General features: G+C 36.2%; 1 protein-coding gene across 1 annotated transcript in view; it reads right to left on the reverse strand.

Annotated features, from left to right (window-relative positions):
• Positions 1 to 218: 218 nt before the first annotated feature.
• sh3bp5lb (SH3-binding domain protein 5-like, b) overlaps positions 219 to 23,909 on the reverse strand; it is a 48,531-nt gene continuing 24,840 nt past the window's right edge. Inside the window, 3 exon segments of the mRNA XM_051933764.1 lie at positions 219 to 3,714; positions 3,825 to 3,925; positions 3,928 to 3,997. Coding sequence (XP_051789724.1) covers positions 3,220 to 3,714; positions 3,825 to 3,925; positions 3,928 to 3,997 — 666 coding nt within the window. The 3' untranslated portion in view covers positions 219 to 3,219.

Raw genomic sequence — 23,909 nt, forward strand, 5'->3', positions numbered from 1 at the left:
GAGCTGCCAGGGAAGAGGAAAAGAGTAAGGCCTAAGAGAAGGTTTACGGATGTGGTGAGTATAACGGAGGTAGATGAAGAGGACAGAAATGTATGGAAACAGATTATCCATTATGGTGACAATCAAAAAGGATTATATATATTATATATATATATATAGCTCCATTTCAGTAAAACTATCCATCAATAGGTCAAGCATACAAATAACTATACAGGGCATTTGTAGAATATTTTATTTGTCAGTCTTTGAACTCCAGTACATCACAGTCAGATAAAAGTATTGCATTAACAAAAAAGCAATGTAAATGCATGATTAAAGATCAGAAAGTGAAAGTTTTAAATTCTGTACTTGTATCACAAATTAGATGTCCTTTGCTGATACAACATCAACAGGAAGCTCTTCCCTATAAATGAATTACTAGGCACAACGTCAGTGCTGAAAGAGAAATAACTTTGGACTGTACATCAGGGTTTTTAATTTAAAAACACAATAACTACATATTATCATTGTGACCCCTGACCTTAGTTCACAAACAGAAGAGAGTTGTGTCAAGCATTACATTGTAAATCTCACTCTTTTATTTCACTAGTCAGTATATACACATTTACTAACGCAAAATGTGGATTCTACTAGTTTTCTTAAATAAAATAAAACAAAAGCTTTCTTTATTATAGCATTGCTAATTTCAAATGTAATTTTGGATGTAATTTTGAACTGAGTCAATCTAACATAGGTGGACAAAGGCACTAGTGTTTTTTATATTAGATTTAAAAATCTTTAAAATTTACAATCTAGAATACCTTTTAATAGGTGGTTGCCTAATATTTGTATTATTTTTAACGATTTATGTTGTAAAATGCATGGCTTAATTAATTTAAGATAAAGCCCAGTACACTTTGAAGAAACTCCCCAAACTAAAAAAAACTACTAAATGTTCAAAACACTGAGAATATAAATGCACACTGGAAATTAGATGGCATATAAATCTGAGGCACACAAGTTTTGTTACACATTGCTATGTAAGTTTCCAATGAGATGCATTCTCTTAGCTGCTTCATACAAATGTTGTTTTCATAGCAGCACGTCTCTTGAATATTGTCTTGGTTATTGCATTTTTCATAAAAATATTCCCTTATGATGCCCGGTAATCTTAAATCAATGTGCAACCCATCTATTTGTAGTACTTTGGCTGAAAGCTGATATACTTCAGCACTATGATTCTCAGTGAAAAATTACAAGACTATAACAGCTTACCTCTACACCTCATCTCCCCTTGGCAACTTCATTCTGGAATTCTCTGACAGAAAAATGGACAGAGTCCAGAATTCATACATTTGGTTACCACATTTTTCACTTGGAGAAATTTGCTGCATTGATCTCTTCTAAATATCCCATGATTTCCTAGGTAAGATTTTTGCAGAACAACCTTATGCTCACAAATAAGGAAAATATCTGTCTTTTGAATGCCCATGGTTCATTGTGAGAGATTCTCCATTACAATAACCAATACCTCAGACAGAGAAAAAGCAAGTAATGCCAACTTCAAGTTCCTAATAAGACATCCAGTGCCCTGCCCCCCAGTTCCATGCATCCTTTACAGGGACTGAATAAGTACACCAAATTCCTAGTGACATTAGTGCGTTACAGTCATGCAAGCACTAAAATGGTTCAATAAAGTGCAACTGCATTTTTCTCATACAAATGTAAATGCTATTTTTTTCTTTTGTTGTGGATAAGACAAAGAACAGGTCGCCAAATAAACTTTATTTCTTCCTCTGAAATGTTTGAAACATGTGCCTTTAAAACAGGTGCAATTATGTAAAAGCTGGCTTTAAAAAGCTCACTTAATATTACATTAAGCCCAAATGAGAAAGAATTTCAAGATAAAACTATAATTAGTTTGCAAAATGGATTCAAATATAAATGTTTGTAAATTACCATTTTAGTAGTCATTATACAATTGTACATTTTACAGTTACAAACCACACATCCTTCTGTCAAATTTTATAAAAATAAATTAAACAGCAAACAAAATGTTTTCCACTTTCACCATATCAAATGTGTATAAAAGATTTCTGTCTGCAGGGGCAAGTTTACTCCAAAGAAATAACAGAAGCATTCACAATGAAAGAAAAATAAGAATTCGCTTTAAAAGAAATGAATTGGGGGAGAGGGTGGTGTTACTGTTGTTTAATACTGGCTGTACAATAGATATGGTAATAAGTGGAATACCTCTGACCTGAATAAAAAATATACATTAATAAATAAATAAAAAATATGAAACAATTAAAGAACACAATTAATTTTCCTGTTTTACATTAATTTGTAAGAGCAAAACTCTTTGTCAGCTTTCATTAAAATATTTTCACATACTAAAACCATGAAGAGACAGTCAACAATTTGTTTATATGCTCAAATATACTGGTCCCAAATATATTTACTTTCAGGAAGTGCCCTATATTATGTAGTTTCTCACTTTAGTAAATGACCATTTCAGAATTGCTCTTTTATTAATTAAATATGATATTGTAAGAATGAAAATAAGACTACACCAAAAATAAATTTCCCCTCAGTTATCTGAACGACACACACACACACACACACACTGCATTTAGGGTTTCAGCAGTATTTTCCATATTCATTTACTAGAGTAAGTATCAGTTTTTGTGTAAACCCCTTGCTCCATGCTTTAGATAAATCTAGCCATTCATTATTCATACATCTCTGCATATTTGTCAGATAGTCATAGATTAACCATGTGTGTCACATGTGAGAAAACTGAACAGAAGAAACTGTTCTGAACTTGAGAATTTTACAAGAGGATTTTGGCAGATTGAGCGCAAAGCTGTTTAACATCAACTTCAAGATGAATTTTAGATGAAAATTACACATTACATCAGAAGCAAACAAATTCTCAGCAGCCTTCAGGAGAACAATGTTTGAAAGCTTTAAGCACTATACTGTATGTTAGTCCAACTTAAACATTAAAATGACATGGATTTAAGGGCAAAAACTTCCTGTTTCCCACAAGAACGCATCATATGGTTTCCAATTTCTAGTACATGTAACCTTTGTCTCACATGACATGGATTACAACCATTTTTGTGAGGCAGGTAAGGGAATCTCTTTGTTTGGATACACATCCATTTGCAGACGACCTGCTGATAAAAATATGACTGAAAAGAGATCAATGTTTCCCATGAGACAGCTGGTTTCATTTCATAAGCTGACACTGCGATGGTGTTTAAAAAAGGAAGAAGAGTGCTGCTTTCTTTCTGAAGCTCTATGATGTCGACCAGGATCATCAGAATCTCCACCAAGGAGATCGTCACTATGTAGGCTAGCAGCATCACAGACAATATCCCCCAAGTGTTCAACTGAGTCAAATTTTTGCAGGTCTGAAGCGATGGTCTGCAGACTTAGCACTGACACATTATCTGTGGAGTCCACTTGGTGGACAAAATCTCCCATGTTGCTTGTCCCAAGGCTCAGTGCTCCACTTGCTGTTATGGAGCAGTCTGACTCTGCTCCAACAGGGGATCCCCGTCCCTCCCATGCCATTGGTTGGGGAATACTTCGTTTGCTTCGGCTGCCCAGGCGACGGCGGGCATGAATCTGTTCACTGATTTGTTCTAAGTTGCGCAGGGCTACTGAGTAACGCATTTTCACCTGGGAGACGCGTAGTTCTAGATCCAGAACCTTGGACTTATGTTCCTGTTAGTGAAAAATAACAAATTAAAATGCTATAAATAAAAAGAAACCGATAGCATAAAATTACCCAAACTTTTAGTATCACATCTTCAAAGTATAGTGTTCATTCCTACCTCTAAAATTTGATTAAACTGAGCCTTCAACTCAAAATAAGGCTTGGACTTGACAATGACCCTCTTTAACGATTTCTGCAGGGTTTGTACTTTGGCTTCTGCTGTTGACAAAGCTGTGTGACTCTCTGGTGTTCTCGCTCACTGCGTAGTCGCTCCTCTTCTGCCTCATTCACCTGAAAAATACCACCATGATAAAGATGCAGCAAATTTCTTTAAAAGCATAGCTGCTAAAATGTTCTACATCATACTAAGCTTAGACAATTTAGCTATACTGACAAAAACGTAGAGCAGTAAGAACTGAAGTTCAGTTTCTGAAAGTAATTTGTAAGTTCAGTATTATTTTAAAAGTATCATTATTAAAGGATCCATTATCATGTCAACTTGGTTGTTTCTGATTTTGAGCTCATATTATATATATATATATATATATATATTCATATATACGCAGGTCTGAATAAACAATGGTTGTTTCTGATTTTGAGCTCATATTATATATATATATATATATATATATATATATATATATATATATATATATATATATATATATATATATATATATATTCATATATAAGCAGGTCTGAATAAACAATGGCATAACATTGTAGCAATTTAAACTGCTAGGGAAAGCATCTGGAATCCCATAGTAAAGCATGCAAATATTTTACTGCTCTAAAACACGATATTTTCATTCTTGGCATATTACCAAATCAGTTTTTCTGACCTTTTGTTCATGAAATATGATTTTATTATACAGTCTTTAGCAGTATATTTCTAATATGTTACTAAAGGCCTGTAACTTACTGATCAGGTGAAGCAACTATGTAAGCATTTGTACCTTTGACTCTGGATATAATAATAAATAAAAATGGTCTTATTTGCAGCAAAGACAGAATTATAAACTGTAATACCTCTACTTAGAATATTGTTTAAATAGTCAGGGTCAAGAATGTAAAACTTGGGGAAACAAGTAACAAGTGGAGATTCCGTTATTAGCAGTAACCTCAAATAAATACTTCCTACGTCTGCTGATCTCATTTGCACAACGTTTAAGAGGTACTTTGGCAGATTCCTTTTCATAAAGCCAATTTGTTTTTGACACAATTCATGAATAGTGCCATAACATTTAAATAGGAGTGGTTAGGATGTAGACTGGGCCCTTATACAATGTAGAATTTCTTCCTTTTAAGCAATGTTGGTGTTGATGGAATCCATTTTTTCTTGATTGTTTGGAAGCCATCCAGTCCCTGAAGAATAGTATATAATACTGTAAATATCATTCCTCAAACATTACAGTGCAGACCATTTGCAGAAATAATACATCACTGAATTTCTTCCATTTAAGCACTATTTGGCCATCTGTGTACGAATAGTATTCCTAGTCTTCATAACTATTTCTGTGTCGTCATCCAGAATTACAGGCTTCAATAACTCTTCTGATGTGCTTTGAAATGTTATTTTGTTAAGGCAATGTTGCTCTTCATGAGATCTCTGATGTGAAAAGCAAGAAGCCACAATTATAGGAATTTTGTATGAGGGCCTGCACTTCAAACCATGCACTATCGTTGAAATAAATATTTAAATGTAAAATTAAACATTTTGAAAAATAGGAGATGATTAGTCACTCCATTTAGCTTACTTGGTTAACCAGTCCATAAGTTGCCCCATCATTTCATCCAGAAACTGTCACTTATAAACACAAATATATACAAAATATATTTACATGTTCCATGCTATCAACTGTAAACTTTTTTTTTTTTATCATAAGCAAGTAAGAACTTCATTGTTACTACATATGCAAGACCTGTTAAATCAAGTCAACTGTCATCTACAGGACTTAGTAGTATGTTCTAGATTCCTATGGCCCTTTGTATAAAGAAGTACTCCCTGGCTTATGTCCTTAAATGCACTTCACCAAGCTTCCACTAGTGTTCTCAATTTTATATATATATATATATATATATATATATATATATATATATATATAATATATATATATATATATATATATATATATATTTATATATATAAACACAGTTAAATTGTATAAAAATGTGAGGCAAACTAAAGCATTTTTTTTAACACAATCCCTTCATTTCAGGGGCTCCAAAAGTAATTTGGACAAATTAAATAACTGGAAAATAAAATGTTCATTTCTAATACTGGCAATGACAGCCTGAAGTCTTGAACTCATGGACATCACCAGATGCTGGGTTTCCTCCTTTTTTAATGCTCTGCCAGGCCTTTACTGCAGCGGCTTTCAGTTGCTGTTTGTTTGTGGGCCTTTCTGTCTGAAGTTTAGTCTTCAACAAGTGAAATGCATGCTCAATTGGGTTAAGATCAGGTGACTGACTTGGCCATTCAAGAATTTTCCACTTCTTTGCTTTAATAAACTCCTGGGTTGCTTGGGCTGTATGTTTTGGGTCATTGTCCATCTGTATCATGAAACGCCGCCCAATCAATTTGACTGCATTTAGCTGGATTTGAGCAGACAGTACGTCTTTGAACACCTCAGAATTCATTTGGCTGCTTCTGTCCTGTGTCACATCATCAATAAACACTAGTGTCCCAGTGCCACTGGCAGCCATGCACGCCCAGGCCATCACACTGCCTCCACCGTGTTTTACAGATGATGTGGTATGCTTTGGATAATGAGCTGTTCCACTCCTTCTCCATACTTTTTTCTTGCCATCATTCTGGTAGAGGTTGATCTTGGTTTCATCTGTCCAAAGAATGTTTTTCCAGAACCATGCTGGCATTTTTAGATGTTCTCTATCAAAGTCCAACTAGCCTTTCTATTCTTGAGGCTTATGAGTGGCTTGCACCTTGCAGTGCACCCTCTGCATTTACTTTTATGCAGTCTTCTCTTTATGGTAGACTTGGATATCGATATGCCTACCCCCTGGAGAATGTTGTTCACTTGGTTGGCTGTTGTGAAGGGGTTTCTCTTCACCATGGAAATGATTCTGCGATCATCCACCCCTGTTGTCTTCCATGGACGTCCTGGTCTTTTTGCGTTGCTGAGTTCACCAGTGCTTGCTTTCTTTCTCAGGATGTACCAAACTGTAGATTTTGCCACTCGTAATACTGTAGCAATTTCTCGGATGGGTTTTTTCTGTTTTCGCAGCTTAAGGATGGCTTCTTTCACCTGCATGGAGAGCTTGTTTGACCGCATGTTGTCTGTTCACAGCAAAATCTTCCACATGCAAGCACCACACCTCAAATCAACTCCAGGCCTTTTATCTGCTTAATTGATAATGACATAACGACGGACCTTGCCCACCCCTGCCATGAAATTGCCTTTGACTCAATTGTCCAATTACTTTTGAGCCCCTGAAATGAAAGGATTGTGTTAAAAAAATGCTTTAGTTGCCTCACATTTTTATGCAATCGTTTTGTTCACCCCACTGAATTAAAGCTGAAAGTCAGCACTTCAACTGCATCCGACTTGTTTCTTTTAAAATTCATTGTGGTAATGTACAGAACCAAAATTAGAAAAAAAGTTGTCTCTGTCCAAATATTTATGGACCTAACTGTATATTATATATATATTATATATACACACACACACACAACATGTTGCCATACTCCAGAGCCACAATTAGCGAGTATAACAAAATATTTGCTTTCTTTACCTTACATAACTATAACTACCTTACCTCAATATGTAAACCAGGCTAAGAATCTTAAGAATAAATTATGCACTTTCAATTTTTATTCACTTACACTAGTTTTCATAACAAAAAACATAATAAGTTTCACAAACATGAAGATACCATTCATTCCATCAAGCTCATTGAGCTAAAATGTTATCTCATCCAGATACATAAGAAAAACATGTCTAAACCCCCTTAGACTTTTGAGATATTTTATTGAGAGGTCATGTGCACTATTAATTGTTATTTTCTGCATACATTTGTGAATTACTTACCTATACTGTTCTTAAAGAAGTGTGCATCTCCCAGGGCTTACAAGAGGATGTGTGCTTCATACAATAACTTGAACAAATTTTTTTAATCAGTGGGTAGTAGTTCTGCATTAAACTTTTAGAAAATCAAGGTTCAGCTCCTACAGTATGCTATTAGTGAAGATTTAGTATGCTGTTCCATGTATGCATGGGTTTTTGCCTTGGTGCTTCAGGTATACGCACACAGTCTAAAAGTTGTTCAGGTAGACTGGTTATGGTAAATTGCCAAAAACCATGCATGCATCTGTTTTTCCACTTACCTTATGAATTCAATATTTCACTATAGCTTTGTGGTGAATGGAAGCTTATTCTGTCAGAGTTAATGACAAGGCAGAAAGAAATCCATGAAGAGAATACCAAAGTACATACCCATACTTTCTCATTCTGGGATAGGATCGCAAACATAGGTAATGTGCAAACTACACAGGGAGTGACCAGGTCAAAATTCAAACTCAAGCTTTTGATGCTGTGAGACAGCAGTTTTAACTACTGCAAAGGGTGGGGTGTATTTTAAAATTAAAATGTAAATGAGTAACCATCATTTACATTTAATATTGCTGGAAGTATATCTAGGCAGCAATTATAGCTTTAGTCTGTTGGGATAGGACACTGAAAGCTAGGCAAATATACTTTAGTGAATATTTGATCATTTTCTTTAACTTTCTTCAAGTAAAATCAAGTTCTTTACGGAAATTTGACAGACAGCAGCTTTCAAGTCATACCATTGATTCATGTTTGGTGTTAGACTGAAACGTTTGCTAGACCACTCAAGAACATTTCACCTCTTGTTACTTCACTACTTCAGACTTGCTCAAACTATATGTGTCATAATGAGATGTTGAAGATTTATTATACTTGCCCAGCTTTCTATGTTCCATTCATTTTTGGTCAGAATTGCTCTTTTATTAATTAAACCAAACAAAATCATACACGCCATAATAATATGGAATGTTGCCACCAACGTGTTTCACAGTATAAGCAATTTTTCTTATGCAAGGTGCTATGTTGTGTTGGGAACTCTTTGCAACTGAAGCCTCAAAGCATAAATAAAATTTATTATTATTATTATTATTATTTCTCCCTAATGACATATCTCTAACAAAATTCAAATTTGGATTTTGTTTTCTGTGGGAACTTTCTCTTAACCGGTTTGCTATGAGCATATAAGAGATATGAATTGCTCGAGATATTATAATCAGGTGTCAACTTTGGATATAACAGCTTGCAAATCTTTCAGAATTACAATTGTTCTCCTTGTAACCTTTTCTGATTCTCTCATAGATTGCATTCTTCTTGGTCTTCAACCCTGCCTGACTTGTATCAACTTTGTACTGAACAGCCCAGAGATTTTACACTGGATTCCGGAAAAGCTACAGCAATTGCAGTGTTTTTGTTCCAACCAGTTGACCAATTAGATGTAAACGTTTGCTGCTAAAATAATATTTAATTGAATTAGAAATGTTTTCTCCTTCTCTTTGTCTGTAATCTCAAAATTCTTCTTTCTAATACTGCATGTTGTTGCTCTTTATGAACTTCGTAAAGGTGGTCAATGCTTTTACCACACAAAACTTTTATTGTTTAGTTTGCTTAAATGTGATACAGGTCAATAATAAAATTGTATCAGCTATCTTGGTCCTATTTGAAATTCTTTACGTTTTCTAGAAGTATGTGTTTGAAAATAATGTTAACAAAGAGTTCTGATTTAGAGACAACAGATTACACATGACTAAATCCTATGTTATAAAAAGGTTATTGATAACCTCAAAGAAATGGCTGTTTGGAAGTGGGCAAAGTTTTGTGTGTGAAAATAGCTCAGAGGCATATTAATGCATGCACAATTGGCTTAGTCCTTTTGTCTTGACAGATTCACCTCAGAAAATATGCATAGATAAAAAAATCAATTGTGGCAGAAAAAAGACAATCTGCAAAATTAAACATGTTTAATCAACAGCAGAAACTGGCTTCAAATTGAGAAACTGGTTTCATCTGAAACCTGCAACCACTGTGGCTCTCGAGGACCTGGACTTAAGATTACTTAAGATCACCACTACACAAGATCAAACAAAATGAAAACTAAACGATCACCTACGACACAATACAAAATTAGTAAAGACTATCTCACATACAATACTAAATAATTTTATCGTTGGTTTTGCCCCCTATTACCACCATTTCTATACTCAAATAAATGAGACCGTCCTTACAGTCTTGTTCAGCTACAAAAAGTGGCAATTCAAATGTGACAAAAAAAACCTGAATTCTTCTCAGGAGTAAAAGCATACATTAGCTTTACTCACAAAGGCAATGTAAGGTATTTAAAACTGAAGATTACATTCAAAATATCTTTGTAGGCATCTCCATTCTCTCTCTCTCCTCACACATAAAGACTAAATTTCTTTTATAAGTCATGTACCAGAAAGGAAGCAGCAGAAATAAAAAAAGCGTATACCTCGGTCACCTGTACACACATGGAAATCAAAAACGTCTTAAAAGTGATAACTGAAGAGACTGACCTTGCAGATCAGCATAGTCTATGGTGGAAATGAAAGCTACTTTCAGTTATACAGTGTCCTCCATAATGTTTGGGATAAAGACACATTTTTCCTTGATTTATACCTCTGCTCTAAAGTTTAAAATTACAAATCAAACAATTCAGAAGTGCACATTGCAGACTTTTATTTAAGGGTATTTGCATACATTTCTGGCACACCATGTAGTAATTGAAACACTTTTTATATATGATCCCCGCATTTCAGGCACCATAATATTTGAAATGATGGGTTAAACATAATATACAGATTGGCTGTTGCATTTTCGTAGGTTTATTATTAGTGGATCTACCTATTTGCAGGTCTGTCATCAATAATTAAATTGAAATTGTTTCGTGAATTTTGCAACCTATTGCAGAAAACAACAGACGACACTGTGGGCTGCTATTTAAATGGACTGGAATTCCTAGCTCCTCTGGGTGTACTGCATCATTGGGCAGCTTTAACAGTTGCTGCAAGGGCTGCTGGGTGAAAGATGAGGGCGCCAACTTTAAATGTGAGCCATAACAAGCCGGTAAGATTGCAATCAGTGATATCCTTCTTTCAGTGCCTCACTGCACAACAATTACATCCATGGGATTACAGTTGTCTCTTTATTTATATCCGAGTTGGAAAATTTCTTCATTTGGGAGCGCTTCCAAATTATACAAATCTTTACATACATGTGCATCACAGTAGGACAATACTATACATAATTTTCTGGAGATAATTCACAGGGGATTTCATTTCATAACTACATCACCATCGTCTGTGAAACCGGACTGTGTTGTGTTTGTCATTTTGTGCTGAGTGTTTTAAGAATTCATTTTTGTATCTGTAATATAATTTTTTTATCGTTTACTACCTTAAATATACACACAAATTATAATTTAAATTGTATACAGTTCACTAAAGAACTGCTGAACTACGGTCTTTGTATGGGGGGCACCATGCATCTATGTCCCAGCAGCCATTCTTACACACGTGATTTGCTTGTGCAGTGATTGTTTTATCTCACAACTTTTTACATCTTATTTAGTGCAATACTCTTAGAATATACAGTAATCATGGGCCCATAATGTATTTGCGGATTTTCGGATTCGTGGGGGTCCTGTGGCCCTAACCCCCGCAAATCACAAGGGATTATTTCATTATATAAAATAAACTTGACAAAGTACGCCAAAATGCATCAACAATATGCACATTTCAAAAAGTCACATTTGTAAACCCATAAATTAGGTCAACATACTGAGTTTGTCTAATTCATCTCAATAATTAAAGCCTAAATAAAGCAAAAATGTGAACAGTAGAGAAATTTCAATGATTGTCCAAAACTGCTACTTTCAATATACGTTTTAGCTAAAATCCATTACGTCTAATGATGAACATATTCTAGGATTATAATTTGTGACTAAAAATGTAGAGGAAGTCAGGGACACAATAAATGTTTAAAAACACCACCTTCCAGGACATTTATATACTGTAGGCATTAATAAATAAAAATACAGCAAAGCATAATGCAGTTAAATACATAGTGAAAATGCTGAGTATGTAAATTTCTGATAGACAGTACTTTGAAAATTCTCATAAAAACTAAATTTGAATATGTAGATAAATTTCTCAGGCTGTATTGCTTTGTTTAAGAACGATGCATTATATAGGATATATAATAATGTGTCATGCATATAATTTTGGTTCATGAGTTAATGAAGACCTAGACTGGAAATTTTGTCCATTATTCAAATATAGGAGAAGAAGAAGAAGAAGAAGAAGAAAAAAAGGATAACATTCTGCCCTTATTTTTATACAAATCTGTGTTACTCATCTAAAAATTCTAAATGCTTCAAAATATGTGCTGTGTATCTGAAAATAGATGTTCTAGAACAGTAACAATTTCCAGCATTGCTAATTAATGACAGCTACGGTACTTACATTCCATAAATTGTTCTGTCACAACTGAGAAAAATGCCACGGCACTTATGAAACTAGTTTAAAAAAACTGAAGAAATACATTTTTCAAGAACTGACAGGACTCTAATGTGCCTTTCTACAGTTAGTGGGTCCCAACAAGAACCAACTGTCCTCTTCACATGAAATCTGACATAATGAACATGTCACTTTTTTTAAAGAAGAAAAAAAAAGCACTACAGTAATCCTTCCTCCATCGCGGGGGTTGCGTTCCAGACCCCCGCGAAAGGTGAAAATCCGCGAAGTAGAAACCATATGTTTATATGGTTATTTTTATATTGTCATGCTTGGGTCACAGATTTGCACAGAAACACAGGAAGTTGTAGAGAGACAGGAACTTTATTCAAACACTGCAAACAAACATTTGTCTCTTTTTCAAAAGTTTAAACTGTGCTCCATGACAAGACAGAGATGACAGTTCCGTCTCACAATTAAAAGAATGCAAACATATCTTCCTCTTCAAAGGAGTGCGCGTCAGGAGCAGATAATGTCAGAGAGATAGAGAAAAGCAAACAAATCAATAGGGCTGTTTGGCCTTTAAGTATGCGAAGCACCGCGGCACAAAGCAGTTGAAGGCGGCAGCTCACACCCCCTCCGTCAGGAGCAGAGAGAGAGAGAGAGAGAGAGAGAGAGAGAGAGAGAGAGAGAGAGAGAGAGAGAGAGAGAGAAAAACAAATAATCAAAAATCAATACGTGCCCTTCGAGCTTTTAAGTATGCGAAGCACCATGCAGCATGTCGCTTCACGAAGCAGCTGCACAGAAGGGAGCAAAGTGAAGATAATCTTTCAGCATTTTTTGACGAGCGTCCGTATGGTCTAGGTGTGCAAACATCCCCCCTGCTCAATCCCCCTACGTCAGGATCAGAGCAAGTCAGCGCAAGAGAGAGAAAAGTACGTTGGGTAGCTTCTCAGCCATCTGCCAATAGCGTCCCTTGTATGAAATCAACTGGGCAAACCAACTGAGGAAGCATGTACCAGAAATTAAAAGACCCATTGTCCACAGAAATCCGCGATATATATTTAAATATGCTTACATATAAAATCCGCGATAGAGTGAAGCCGCGAAAGGTGAAGCGCGATATAGCGAGGGATTACTGTATATCATTTTATAACAGTTCAAAAGGTATGCGACAGTTAAGAAAATTCTTTGCGTAGTTAGAATGTTTGACAAAACTGCATAATTATACTACTGATAATTTTCTAACACTATCTGAACCATGTGAAGTCAATATAATAATATCTATGCATTTTAAAACTCAAGTTCACTTATGCATTGAAAACAGTTTTTTTACTGTCTACTAGAAGAGACAGTTACTTTACTCTGGATAAGAAAAACTATGGAAAACATTTAATATCATTATACAGATAGTTCCTGTTTAAATCCTAGCATAGAACTTTAACAAAAGCATAAAGAAGGAGAAAATGGCAAAATGATGTCATATATTATCAACATAAACAGACTTAAGTCTTTACGGGTGCAAATCAAACTGTAACCATTTTCCATGTTGAACCTGTTTATTTTCTGTCTTATTTTTTTTTTGGACTTAAGTGTACTGAACACAATTCTAATGCACAGTCACATCTGCATAGTAAATAAAATCAATAATCCAGTCCCAACTCTGGTTTATGTTTTTTCTTGTTGAACAGACATCCACTGTTTTCAATGTATTTGCACAAAGACAGACAGATAGATGGGGCTTTATTTGTTCTCAGGGGAAATTCAGCTTTTTACAGAAGCTCATTGAATAAATAAATACATAAATACTATGGTCTGAACACACATAGATTTAGCTTGCTTTTAGATTTAAGCTTGTACTATGAATATTAAGACTACACTATGAATGATCATTAAGATGTAAAAAACAAGGTGTCTTGTGTCCATTAAATTTTTCATGTTTAGTGCTTTAAATTTATATATATACTAGCAAAATACCCGCGCTTCGCAGCGGAGAAGTAGTGTGTTAAAGAGGTTATGTAAACATATATATACATAAACATATATACTTATATATACATATCTACATATACACATATCTACATATATACATATATATATACATATACACATCCACATATATATACATATATCAACATATATATACACATACATATATACATATCTACATACATACACATTATCTATCTATCTATCTATCTATATATATACATCCCCGTGCTTTGCAGCGGCGAAGTACTGCTTTTAAATTTTTATTAAGAAGAAAACCTTTTTAAATTGAGTGAAAATCTACCAATAACAATTTGTTAAGGATCTGTTTTTTTGTGAAGCTGACTTCAAACAGCCTCACCACTGTCTTATAAACGAACGTCATATAAGGTCTTCCTTTTTCGTTGCTTTGCCAACGGAAGCAGCCTTTTTATTTAATCCTGTTTTTACAATTGTTCTGTTTGTATATCACGCTGTCAGTTCAGCACTCTGGTTGTAATATGACCAAGCCGTGCAAGCACACTCTTGAGAATGCAACGTACAGGAGAAAAGCAATCTTGCCTGAAATCAATGGCAACCTTTTGTAGGTCTGTGAACTTAATTTAAACTTTAGGTTTACACGGTGCTTTCTTTCCGAAGTACCTGCACTCATGAATATGTCTGTATGCGTCAGTCGCTCAAATCCCCGCGGTTCGCACCGGTGAAGTTCTGCTTTTAAAATTTTTATTAAGAAGAAAAGAAAACCTTTTAAAATTGAGGTAAAATATACCAATAACAGTTTGTTAAGGAACTGTTTTTTTTGTGAAGCTGCCTTCACTCGAGTGATCACTTCGAGCTTTAAGCCTGAGAAATCACCCCGTAAATGCACACATTTAATTGCACATCTATCTATCCATCTATCTCTCTCTCTCTATATATATTATATATATATATATATATATATATTATATATATATAGCAAAATACCCGCGCTTCGCAGCGGCGAAGTGCTGCTTTAAAATTTTAAATAATAAACTGAGGGAAATTATACCAATAATTATTTGTTAAGGATCTCTTTGTATACCATGTTGTCAGTTCACCCCTCCGGTTGTAATATGACCAAGTTGTGCGCTGAGCTTACTCTTGAGCATGCAACGTATAGTTGGCCATGTGAAAAGCAAATGAAGAACAGCAAGACCGCGCCAGCTGCGGAGCTCAGCTCGGAGCGAAATGATGGGAATGAAATGAGGTGAATGGGAGGGGAGATGATCACGTGACTCCAACACCCGCCTTAACTCTCCATCCCTCCACAAACACAGTCTCTCGGATCCCAACTCTCCTTTATATATATATATATATATATATATATATATATATATATATATATATATATATATATATATATATATATATATATATATATAGATAAATAGCAAAATACCCGCGCTTCGCAGCGGAGAAGCAGTGTGTTAAAGAGGTTATGAAAAAGAAAAGGAAACATTTTAAAAATAACATAACATGATTGTCAATGTAATTGTGTTGTCATTGTTATGAGTGTTGCTGCCTTTTATATATATAATATACACACACACACATAAACATATATATATATACATTTCCCATTGGGATTAATAAAGTATCTATCTATCTATCTATCTATACATATCTACATACACACACACACACATATAAACATATATATACATATACATATACACATATATATACATATCTACATATATATCTACATATATATATATATATATATATATATATATATATATATATATATATATATACATATACACATCCACATATCAACATATATATATACACATATATACACACACACACGCTTTATGGGTGATGATTGTTTTACTGTTTTAATCTTTATTTTATTTTATTGTAGAATCAACTCCTATCTGCGCACAGCAGGGCAGCCGTGGGCGGATGCGTATGGTGTATTCACTCCATGTTATCGTGCATTGCGCTGTCACTGGTATTTTCATAAAAGAATTTGAACAACATATAAGAAGCGTATAAATTATTAAACAGTAAAACATTAACATTTAAGAAGTAAAGTTACATGAAGTACTACTGCAGTGCCTTCGGGTATACCTCATTTTTTGTTTGCCCATTACATGCTTAAATGTATTAATTTTTTGGTGCACCTACCCGAGAACACGCGACATATAACCGAGCGTGGGAGAAGCATGGATTTTAAACACGCGTTGAGTTCATCTGCTGGTCTCCCTCGTGGAATAACTGGTAATGTTTGACTAAAATCTACAGCGAGTAAAACGACATTACCTCCTATTTTTTTTTTTGTACGATCTCTGAGATCTTGCTTTTTTCGGTTCAAGGCTTCATAAGCTCTTTTACGTTGTATGGTGTACTTATCCCAAACCATCATCTTTGAATGTTGCAAGACTTTCGCCTTGTATGTAGATCGGGGTAATTACATTCATTGCATTCCTAGTCTGAATCACAATCTGATTGTATGGGTGGTTACCTGGCACTGTAGGGTTGCCACCCGTCCTTTAAAATACGGAATCGAGCCGCGTTTGAGAATGAAATTGCGCGTCCCGTTTTGAATCAATACTGGACGGGATTTATCCCGTATTTTTTTTATCATTTTTTTTTTTAAAGCAGCGTCTCATGCAAATCATCCCACACGCATTTTATGAAGATGCCTCCTTTCCTACTTTGGATTGGGTAATACTTGATGTCATCGTTAGTTTGATTGGTGTTTTTAACTGTCCAGTGAGGAGGGCGTGTCTTTTAAGTACAGTCTGCAAAGTGTTGGCACTGAGATGTGGCGTCAGCGCCATAGTTGAAGCCCCTAACGTTGCGGTCAGCAAGTCGGCTAACATCCGCCATGTGCCGTCTTTCAGTTGCGAGAAGCAGATCATAGAATGGTTGAAACTGTTGCCCCTAACGTTGCGCCACGGCGTGTGGTTCGTTTATACCTCGTGTCTTCTCATTAAACTTTTATCTCGCGAATATGTTACTGCAATCCGCAGCGGGAGCGTTTCTATAAACTTAATTTAAACTTACGTTTTACACCGTGCTTTGTTTCCCTTATGAACATGCTTGTATGCTTAACTCGCTCCGTTCTCAATTGTTTAATTAATTTTTTGCTCTTCGCTGTTTGCGGCTGTTCCTCCATTTCCCCCTACTTCCTTGTTTTATCTCGCGAATATGTTATTGCAATCCTTAACGGGAGCGTTTCAATAAACTGATTGAAAATAGTTTTTGCATTTACCTTTTTAGTAAAAGGCGAGCTTTTAAGCCTGAGAAATCACCCCGTAAATGCACACGTTTAATTGGACATGTGTTAATATGTATGGTTACACAGTATTAAAAGACAGTGAACAACGTCAGTTACCTTTCTTCCCGCGTTTGATAAAAGGTGAGCTTTTAAGCCTGAGAAATCACCCCGTAAATGCACACGTTTAATTGCACATGTGTTAATATGTATGCTTACACAGTATTAAAAGACAGTCAAAAATTAACGTCATTTACCTTCGTTCCCGCGTGTGACTCGTGCTGTAAATCTCTTCCTTGTTTTTAGTTCACGTGATTACGTAGGAGGCGTGATGACGCGATACGTGACTCCGCCTCCTCCATTACAGTGTATGGACAAAAAATATGTTCCAGTTATGACCATTACGCTTTGAATTTCGAAATGAAACCTGCCTAACTTTTGTAAGTAAGCTGTAAGGAATGAGCCTGCCAAATTTCAGCCTTCCACCTACACGGGAAGTTGGAGAATTAGTGATGAGTGAGTCAGTCAGTCAGTCAGTGAGGGCTTTGCCTTTTATTATTATAGATGTATGTGTGTGTGTGTATAAAATCAGGAGATAGTCAAGAAATGATATAGGGTTGTGTTGAAGAACTCTGCCAATATAAAATGAAGTTTGATATACTGTACCATTCTTCTCATAAGATCATGTGTGATAGGTGGACATACTGTAGAACTTTGTGGCAGGCCATACAATAAGTACCTGTACATATTAGGACAGCATCTCTATCTGAAATGTTGCAGAATGAATTTCATGTGTATCCTGAACATTTGCACACGCATTAAGTATGAGGAAGCACATCCTTAGCTGCAATCTGTATAATTAGTTTGGAAAGGTATATTATATGTCAGCAGATCCAAGATTTATGTGAATTAGGATATCATGACCACTTTACAGTATGTCCATATGATGATCATATCTGTTGTTATCACCTTCATGAGTATATTTTAAAATGTCACAACTGTTGAGCAGTTTGTCAAGTTTTGGAAAATTAATCCTACAATATAAGAATGGGACACTATTGGAAGACATGTGAATACCAACCCTCACTGAGCTACACCTACCACTCAGCTAACCAGAATCCTAGAATAGGCATGGAATGACACCCCACAAGAAAGTATCCAGACAATCCCTGACTAAGGAGACAATGACATGCATATTTCAGGAAGCCATTCACAAAATGAGGCACACATTTTATTTACACATATTTGCAATAAAACATTTATAACCTGTCCCACAGCTTTGAGTATGTAATCATTTGTTTTGTAAAGTAATGTCACCTTTTTTGATCAATATGAAATAAACAAGAAACAATCAAAATAGATAGATATATAGATATATATATATATATATATATATATATATATATATCTATATCTATCTATCTATATATATATATATCTATATCTATATCTATCTATCTATATCTATCTATATATATATATATATAAAGACCAAGTCGCCCGACCATGGGGTATGCACGCACGACAGAGCCCCGCCCGCCAACTCTAACCCTCCTCCTGTGTCCACCCTCGCTCACGAGGTATGAGCAGGCAGTGCGCACGGGGTGCGCACGACAGAGCCCCGCCCACCAACTGTAACCCTCCTCCCGCGTCATGGGATACGCACAGCAGAGCCCCGCCCGCCAACTCTAACCCTCCTCCCGCATCCACCCACGCTGTCGAGGCATGCGCACTGCCTGCTCATGTGCCCGACCCCAACTCCTCACCAAACACATCCGCCCGCCAACTCTAACCCTCCTCCTGCGTCCATCCTCGCTCTCGTGGCAAGAGCAGGCAGTGCGCATGTGGTACGCACGACAGAGCCCCGCCCGCCAACTCTAACCCTCCTCCTGCGTCATGTGATACGCACGACAGAGCCCGCCCGCCAACTGTAACCCTCCTCCCGCGTCCACCCTCGCTCTCGAGGCATGCGCACTGCCTGCACATGTGCCCACCCCCAACTCCTCACCAAACACATCCTGAGTCGCTTTGCTCTGTGCTACAGTCCACATACACCTCTGCACAACGTTGACTGTTCATTTTCCTAACATGGCCACCGCTTCACATGTATTTCATGGAAACAACACTTCTTTCAAGGTTATACAAATTCCTGCATCAGGTAACTGTTTCTTTCTATCAGTTGGATATTTCTGGACAAATGTCAGACACGAAACTGTTGCTCTCGAACTTTGCAACATGACTGTAACCTTTGTTTGCCAACATTGACATAACTTCGGCGATATGCTGTCCGTTGTTCTTAGTCACGGAAGCATAGTCATACAGTCTGCTCAACAATACGCTGACTACATGAATACTTCCAGAGTTTATGGTGGCGAGGCAGAAATTGTGGCAATGTCCCAAATACTTCCAGCTACTATCACCATTCACTTCCGAGAACGTCCTTCATTCCCCGAAGAATTTCTTAGCAGTCTTATTCCCACTGGCATGCCTCCGCATAAAATCAAAATTAAAATTGGTTCGGTCGTCATGCTTCTCAGAAACCTCATGCCAGCAAGAAGTCTCTGTAATGGCACTAGACTGACTGTTACCAGCATTCACCACAATGTACTGGAGTGTAAAACTATCGCAGCTGCTACCTCACAAACTGTCCTTATTCCCCAGATTTCCCTGACCCCATCAGTTTCAAATTTGCCTTTTACTTTTACACGCAGACAATTTCCTGTTAGATTAGCCTTTGCAATGACAATTAATAAGACACAGGGTCAAACTTTCAAAAAGATATGCCTGTATCTGCCAAAACCAGTTTTCAGTCACGGACAATTGTATGTTGCTCTCTCCAGAGTTCCATCTTTTCATTCACTCACAGTCGTATCCTCAAACCCACCTCATTTCGACAACTGTGTCTTTCAGGAAGTGTTCACCCATCAATAAATAATTATGCGGCGTATACTATGCCGCGGGTCGGCTAGTATAAAATAAACCCAAACAGCTATATACAATATTTTATTCAAGTCAGATAACACCACAGTGTTTAACTTTCCATTTTGGTCAGTGTAATTGCTCTCAATGAAGAGATGTCAAGTTAGTGAAGTGGCTAGCATAGCTGTCTCAGAGTTCCATTAACAAGGACCTAAACTTTGGCTGGACTACTGTCTGTATGAAGACGTCATGCTCTCTTTGCATCTGTGTGGCATTTCTTTTGTTCAGTTGCCTCACGTACACCAATACATACACGTTAGGACTGATTGATTGATTCCAGTAAACCTAAGTGAATGATGGCTATGTTTGTGTCTGTGAGACTACTCTGCGATTATCAGGTGTCTTATCAAGGGCTAGTCCCTACGCATAATTCAAGAAAAAGTTCCCACTCTGCACACCTGTAATTAACTTAGCAGTTTAGACAAACTGATGGAATTACTGTATTTTTTTCTAATATTATTGGAATTTTACATATTTTTATAAATAATACTACTATAGGATGTCATGGTGACTCAGTGGTCATCACTGTTGCTTCAAGCCTCCAAGGTCCTAAATTTAATTCTCAACCTAATCACAGATATATATATGTGCTGATTTGTGAGATTCTGGTGTTATTTACTGTCCATGCAGTCTTTAAAAACATTTTCACAAACCTTTATACATTCCCTTTATTTAAGGTAAGCACTCTGCTGAATGGGTGGTAAGTACTGCAGGTAGGCACAGGAAAGTCCAACTTGCCCAACATGCATACAAGTTAAATCCCATTATAGCAAATACAGAAGTAACGAAACTTTCAGAATAACAAATACTTTTTCTTGGCCCAAACAAACGTTCATACAACATTATGTTAAACAAATTTCATTTTAAAGAAATGTAAATTTCAATATAACGAAAACATTTTCATCCAAAAATGTCAACTAAAGAGGATGTTATGCAAAAAATACTTAGCGCCACAAGTTTCATAGCAGTTCTCAAAGTTTTCTTTGAGATGAACAAAAAGTGACAAATGGTGTCAGTTTACACTGAAAGAAAAGTTAACAATCGTGGAAAAAGTTGATTTCAGAATGAAGAAAAATAGCATGCCGAAAGCATTTGAAATCGCACCTCATCTTCATCTAACGTTTCATTTTCAATCTGTATTTTCATACCTATATTTCTATAACAAAAAAAAAATTACATCTAACGTCTCATTTACAAAAAAATATATTTTTTACAGTGTAAGGAGTGCTTGTTTTTTTTTTTTTATATATATATATATATATATATATACAGATATTGTCAAGCTTGGGAGACTGGACAAGAGACAGGAAAGCGAGACCTGGTTTCCAAGGAAAATACAGGTACTTCATTATTGTATAGAGAAGGCTGGTACAGTCTCAAAATATCATTCAAAATAGTAGCTGTTAGGATGCATGACATAGGCATGCAACCGGTTTTAGCTATCAACTTCAGATTAGAAGAAGACCAGCGGCTCAGAATCACCACTATGGCAGATGCGGTCTGGAGAAGACAGATTGGGAGATTGCAAGGAAGAGCAGTGTGCCCAGTGTCAAATGTTCTAAACATTATGCGACAAGCTCGTTACGTGGTGAGCCTGATTCTGCTGAGGACATTCAATAGCTTTACCTTGGTTTACTGTTTACCAGATGGTGCAGAGCAGCTACGGAGCTGTCCTTGCGCCAGTGCCATTAGAGATGACAAATTGCTGGTGACCCCGGTCACTATAGTATACATATTCTCCCCATGTTCATTATAATGAAATTTCCAATATAATGAAAAATTTTTATGGTCCCATGAGTTTCGTAACAAAAGGATTCCACCTGTATTGTGTTAGTGGGAGTTTAATACAGTGCATATTTCTACTAGTGACATAATGTTAAAAGGAACAAGTCATTTGATTTAAGCTGTTAGTCAGTTTGAAAGGATTTCTGACTTGAATGTGTCCATTTCTCTTTTGTCAATTCAATTGTACAAATTAAACATGTCTGCGTGGGTTTTCTTCAGGTGCTCCAGTTCCCTCCCATTGTCATGCAAGGTTAGGTTGTTTGCAAATTCTTAATTGGCCCTAGTGTGTGTTGGGTGTGCAAGTGTGGTGTGTGTGTTCGCATTGTGATGGATTGGGGTTTGTTCCTATACCCAATATGAGCTGGGATTGGCTCCAGCATCCCCATGACCCTTTTTGGGACTAAGCAGGTTAGAAAATAACTGGCTAAAATTTAGTGTTCACTAGTGTTGTGGTGTGAAAAATCTGCAAATTTTTGTCTATATTTTCATTATATTTTGCTCAAGACAAAAACAGGATGAACTTAAATATAGGTCACTTGCATGGGCAGTTTAACTTCAAAAGCATTCTGTTTTCCAGAATTGAACCAATATCAATCACAGTACAATCTGTTTGAACTGAGCAGGAATTCAGGAGATGCCTCAAGCTGTACTGATGATTTTATCACTAGTGAAGGGAAGGGCACCAGGACTAAACTGGTTTACAGCTTGAGACAGGAGATTGTTAAAACATCAAAAACTTTATTGCTTGGGGAAACTGATGTATTCAAATAGATTAAAGAGTCTGAGTGAATTCATTCATCATACTGAGCCAGCCAATCGGAATATCTAACAATCACGTGTTGCGAAACCCTCACATAGAATTTTATAATAAATATGCCTTGTCTGAAGAGCAACATTAGAAGAAGAAAAAGAAAAGGAAACAGCAACATCAGAAGAGGAAGCTGGCAATGTGTGGCTGTTTTCATCTGATCGTCAGCAAAACATCTCATGAACAACTTTGGACTGCTAGATCACAAGCCGCCTGGGACATTTGATCTTTGACATCTTAACTTTTTCGTAAGCTTTTCCTAAAGACTATATCCAGACTTTGCTATCAATCTTATTTTCTATTATTCCTTGTTCTATTTGGTTTTATTATTCATGTAATAAATACCATGCTACTTTCTATACTCTGTCTTCATATTTAAAGTGATTGAGGTAATAAGATAATTTTTATTAAGTGCACCTGGAGCAGATGGAAGTTTGTTATATTTTCTGAACCGCAAGGTGTATTAAGGTTAAAGGTGAGAGCTCCACCTAAATTTTAGGGAACAGTACGTAAAGTAAGGCATTCTTGGTTGATAAATGGCCTATAGCCAAAGATGTTGAGCCTTTGTATGTTTGAATATATTCCTAGAGACCAAAGTCATATTTAGGTCTGAGATATATTTAAAACATCGTAATGTATATTGCTCGTGCCGATAATAAGCTAGTCTCTTGAAGTGCTAAGAGAGTTACATGTTGTGTATGTGTTAGTCATAAGGCACTTGTGTGGTTTGAAGTGCTAGAGATTAACCAGCTGCGTATGCGTCACTCATAGGGCACTGTAGTGGTTAGGGTCTGTGTGTATGTGTATATCTGGGTGTGTGTGTGTGTTAATCTTGAACCTCATGAGTACACTTCATCTT

This window comes from Erpetoichthys calabaricus, chromosome 1 (genome assembly GCF_900747795.2).
Source record: "Erpetoichthys calabaricus chromosome 1, fErpCal1.3, whole genome shotgun sequence".
In the NCBI taxonomy this organism is placed as follows: domain Eukaryota; kingdom Metazoa; phylum Chordata; class Cladistia; order Polypteriformes; family Polypteridae; genus Erpetoichthys; species Erpetoichthys calabaricus.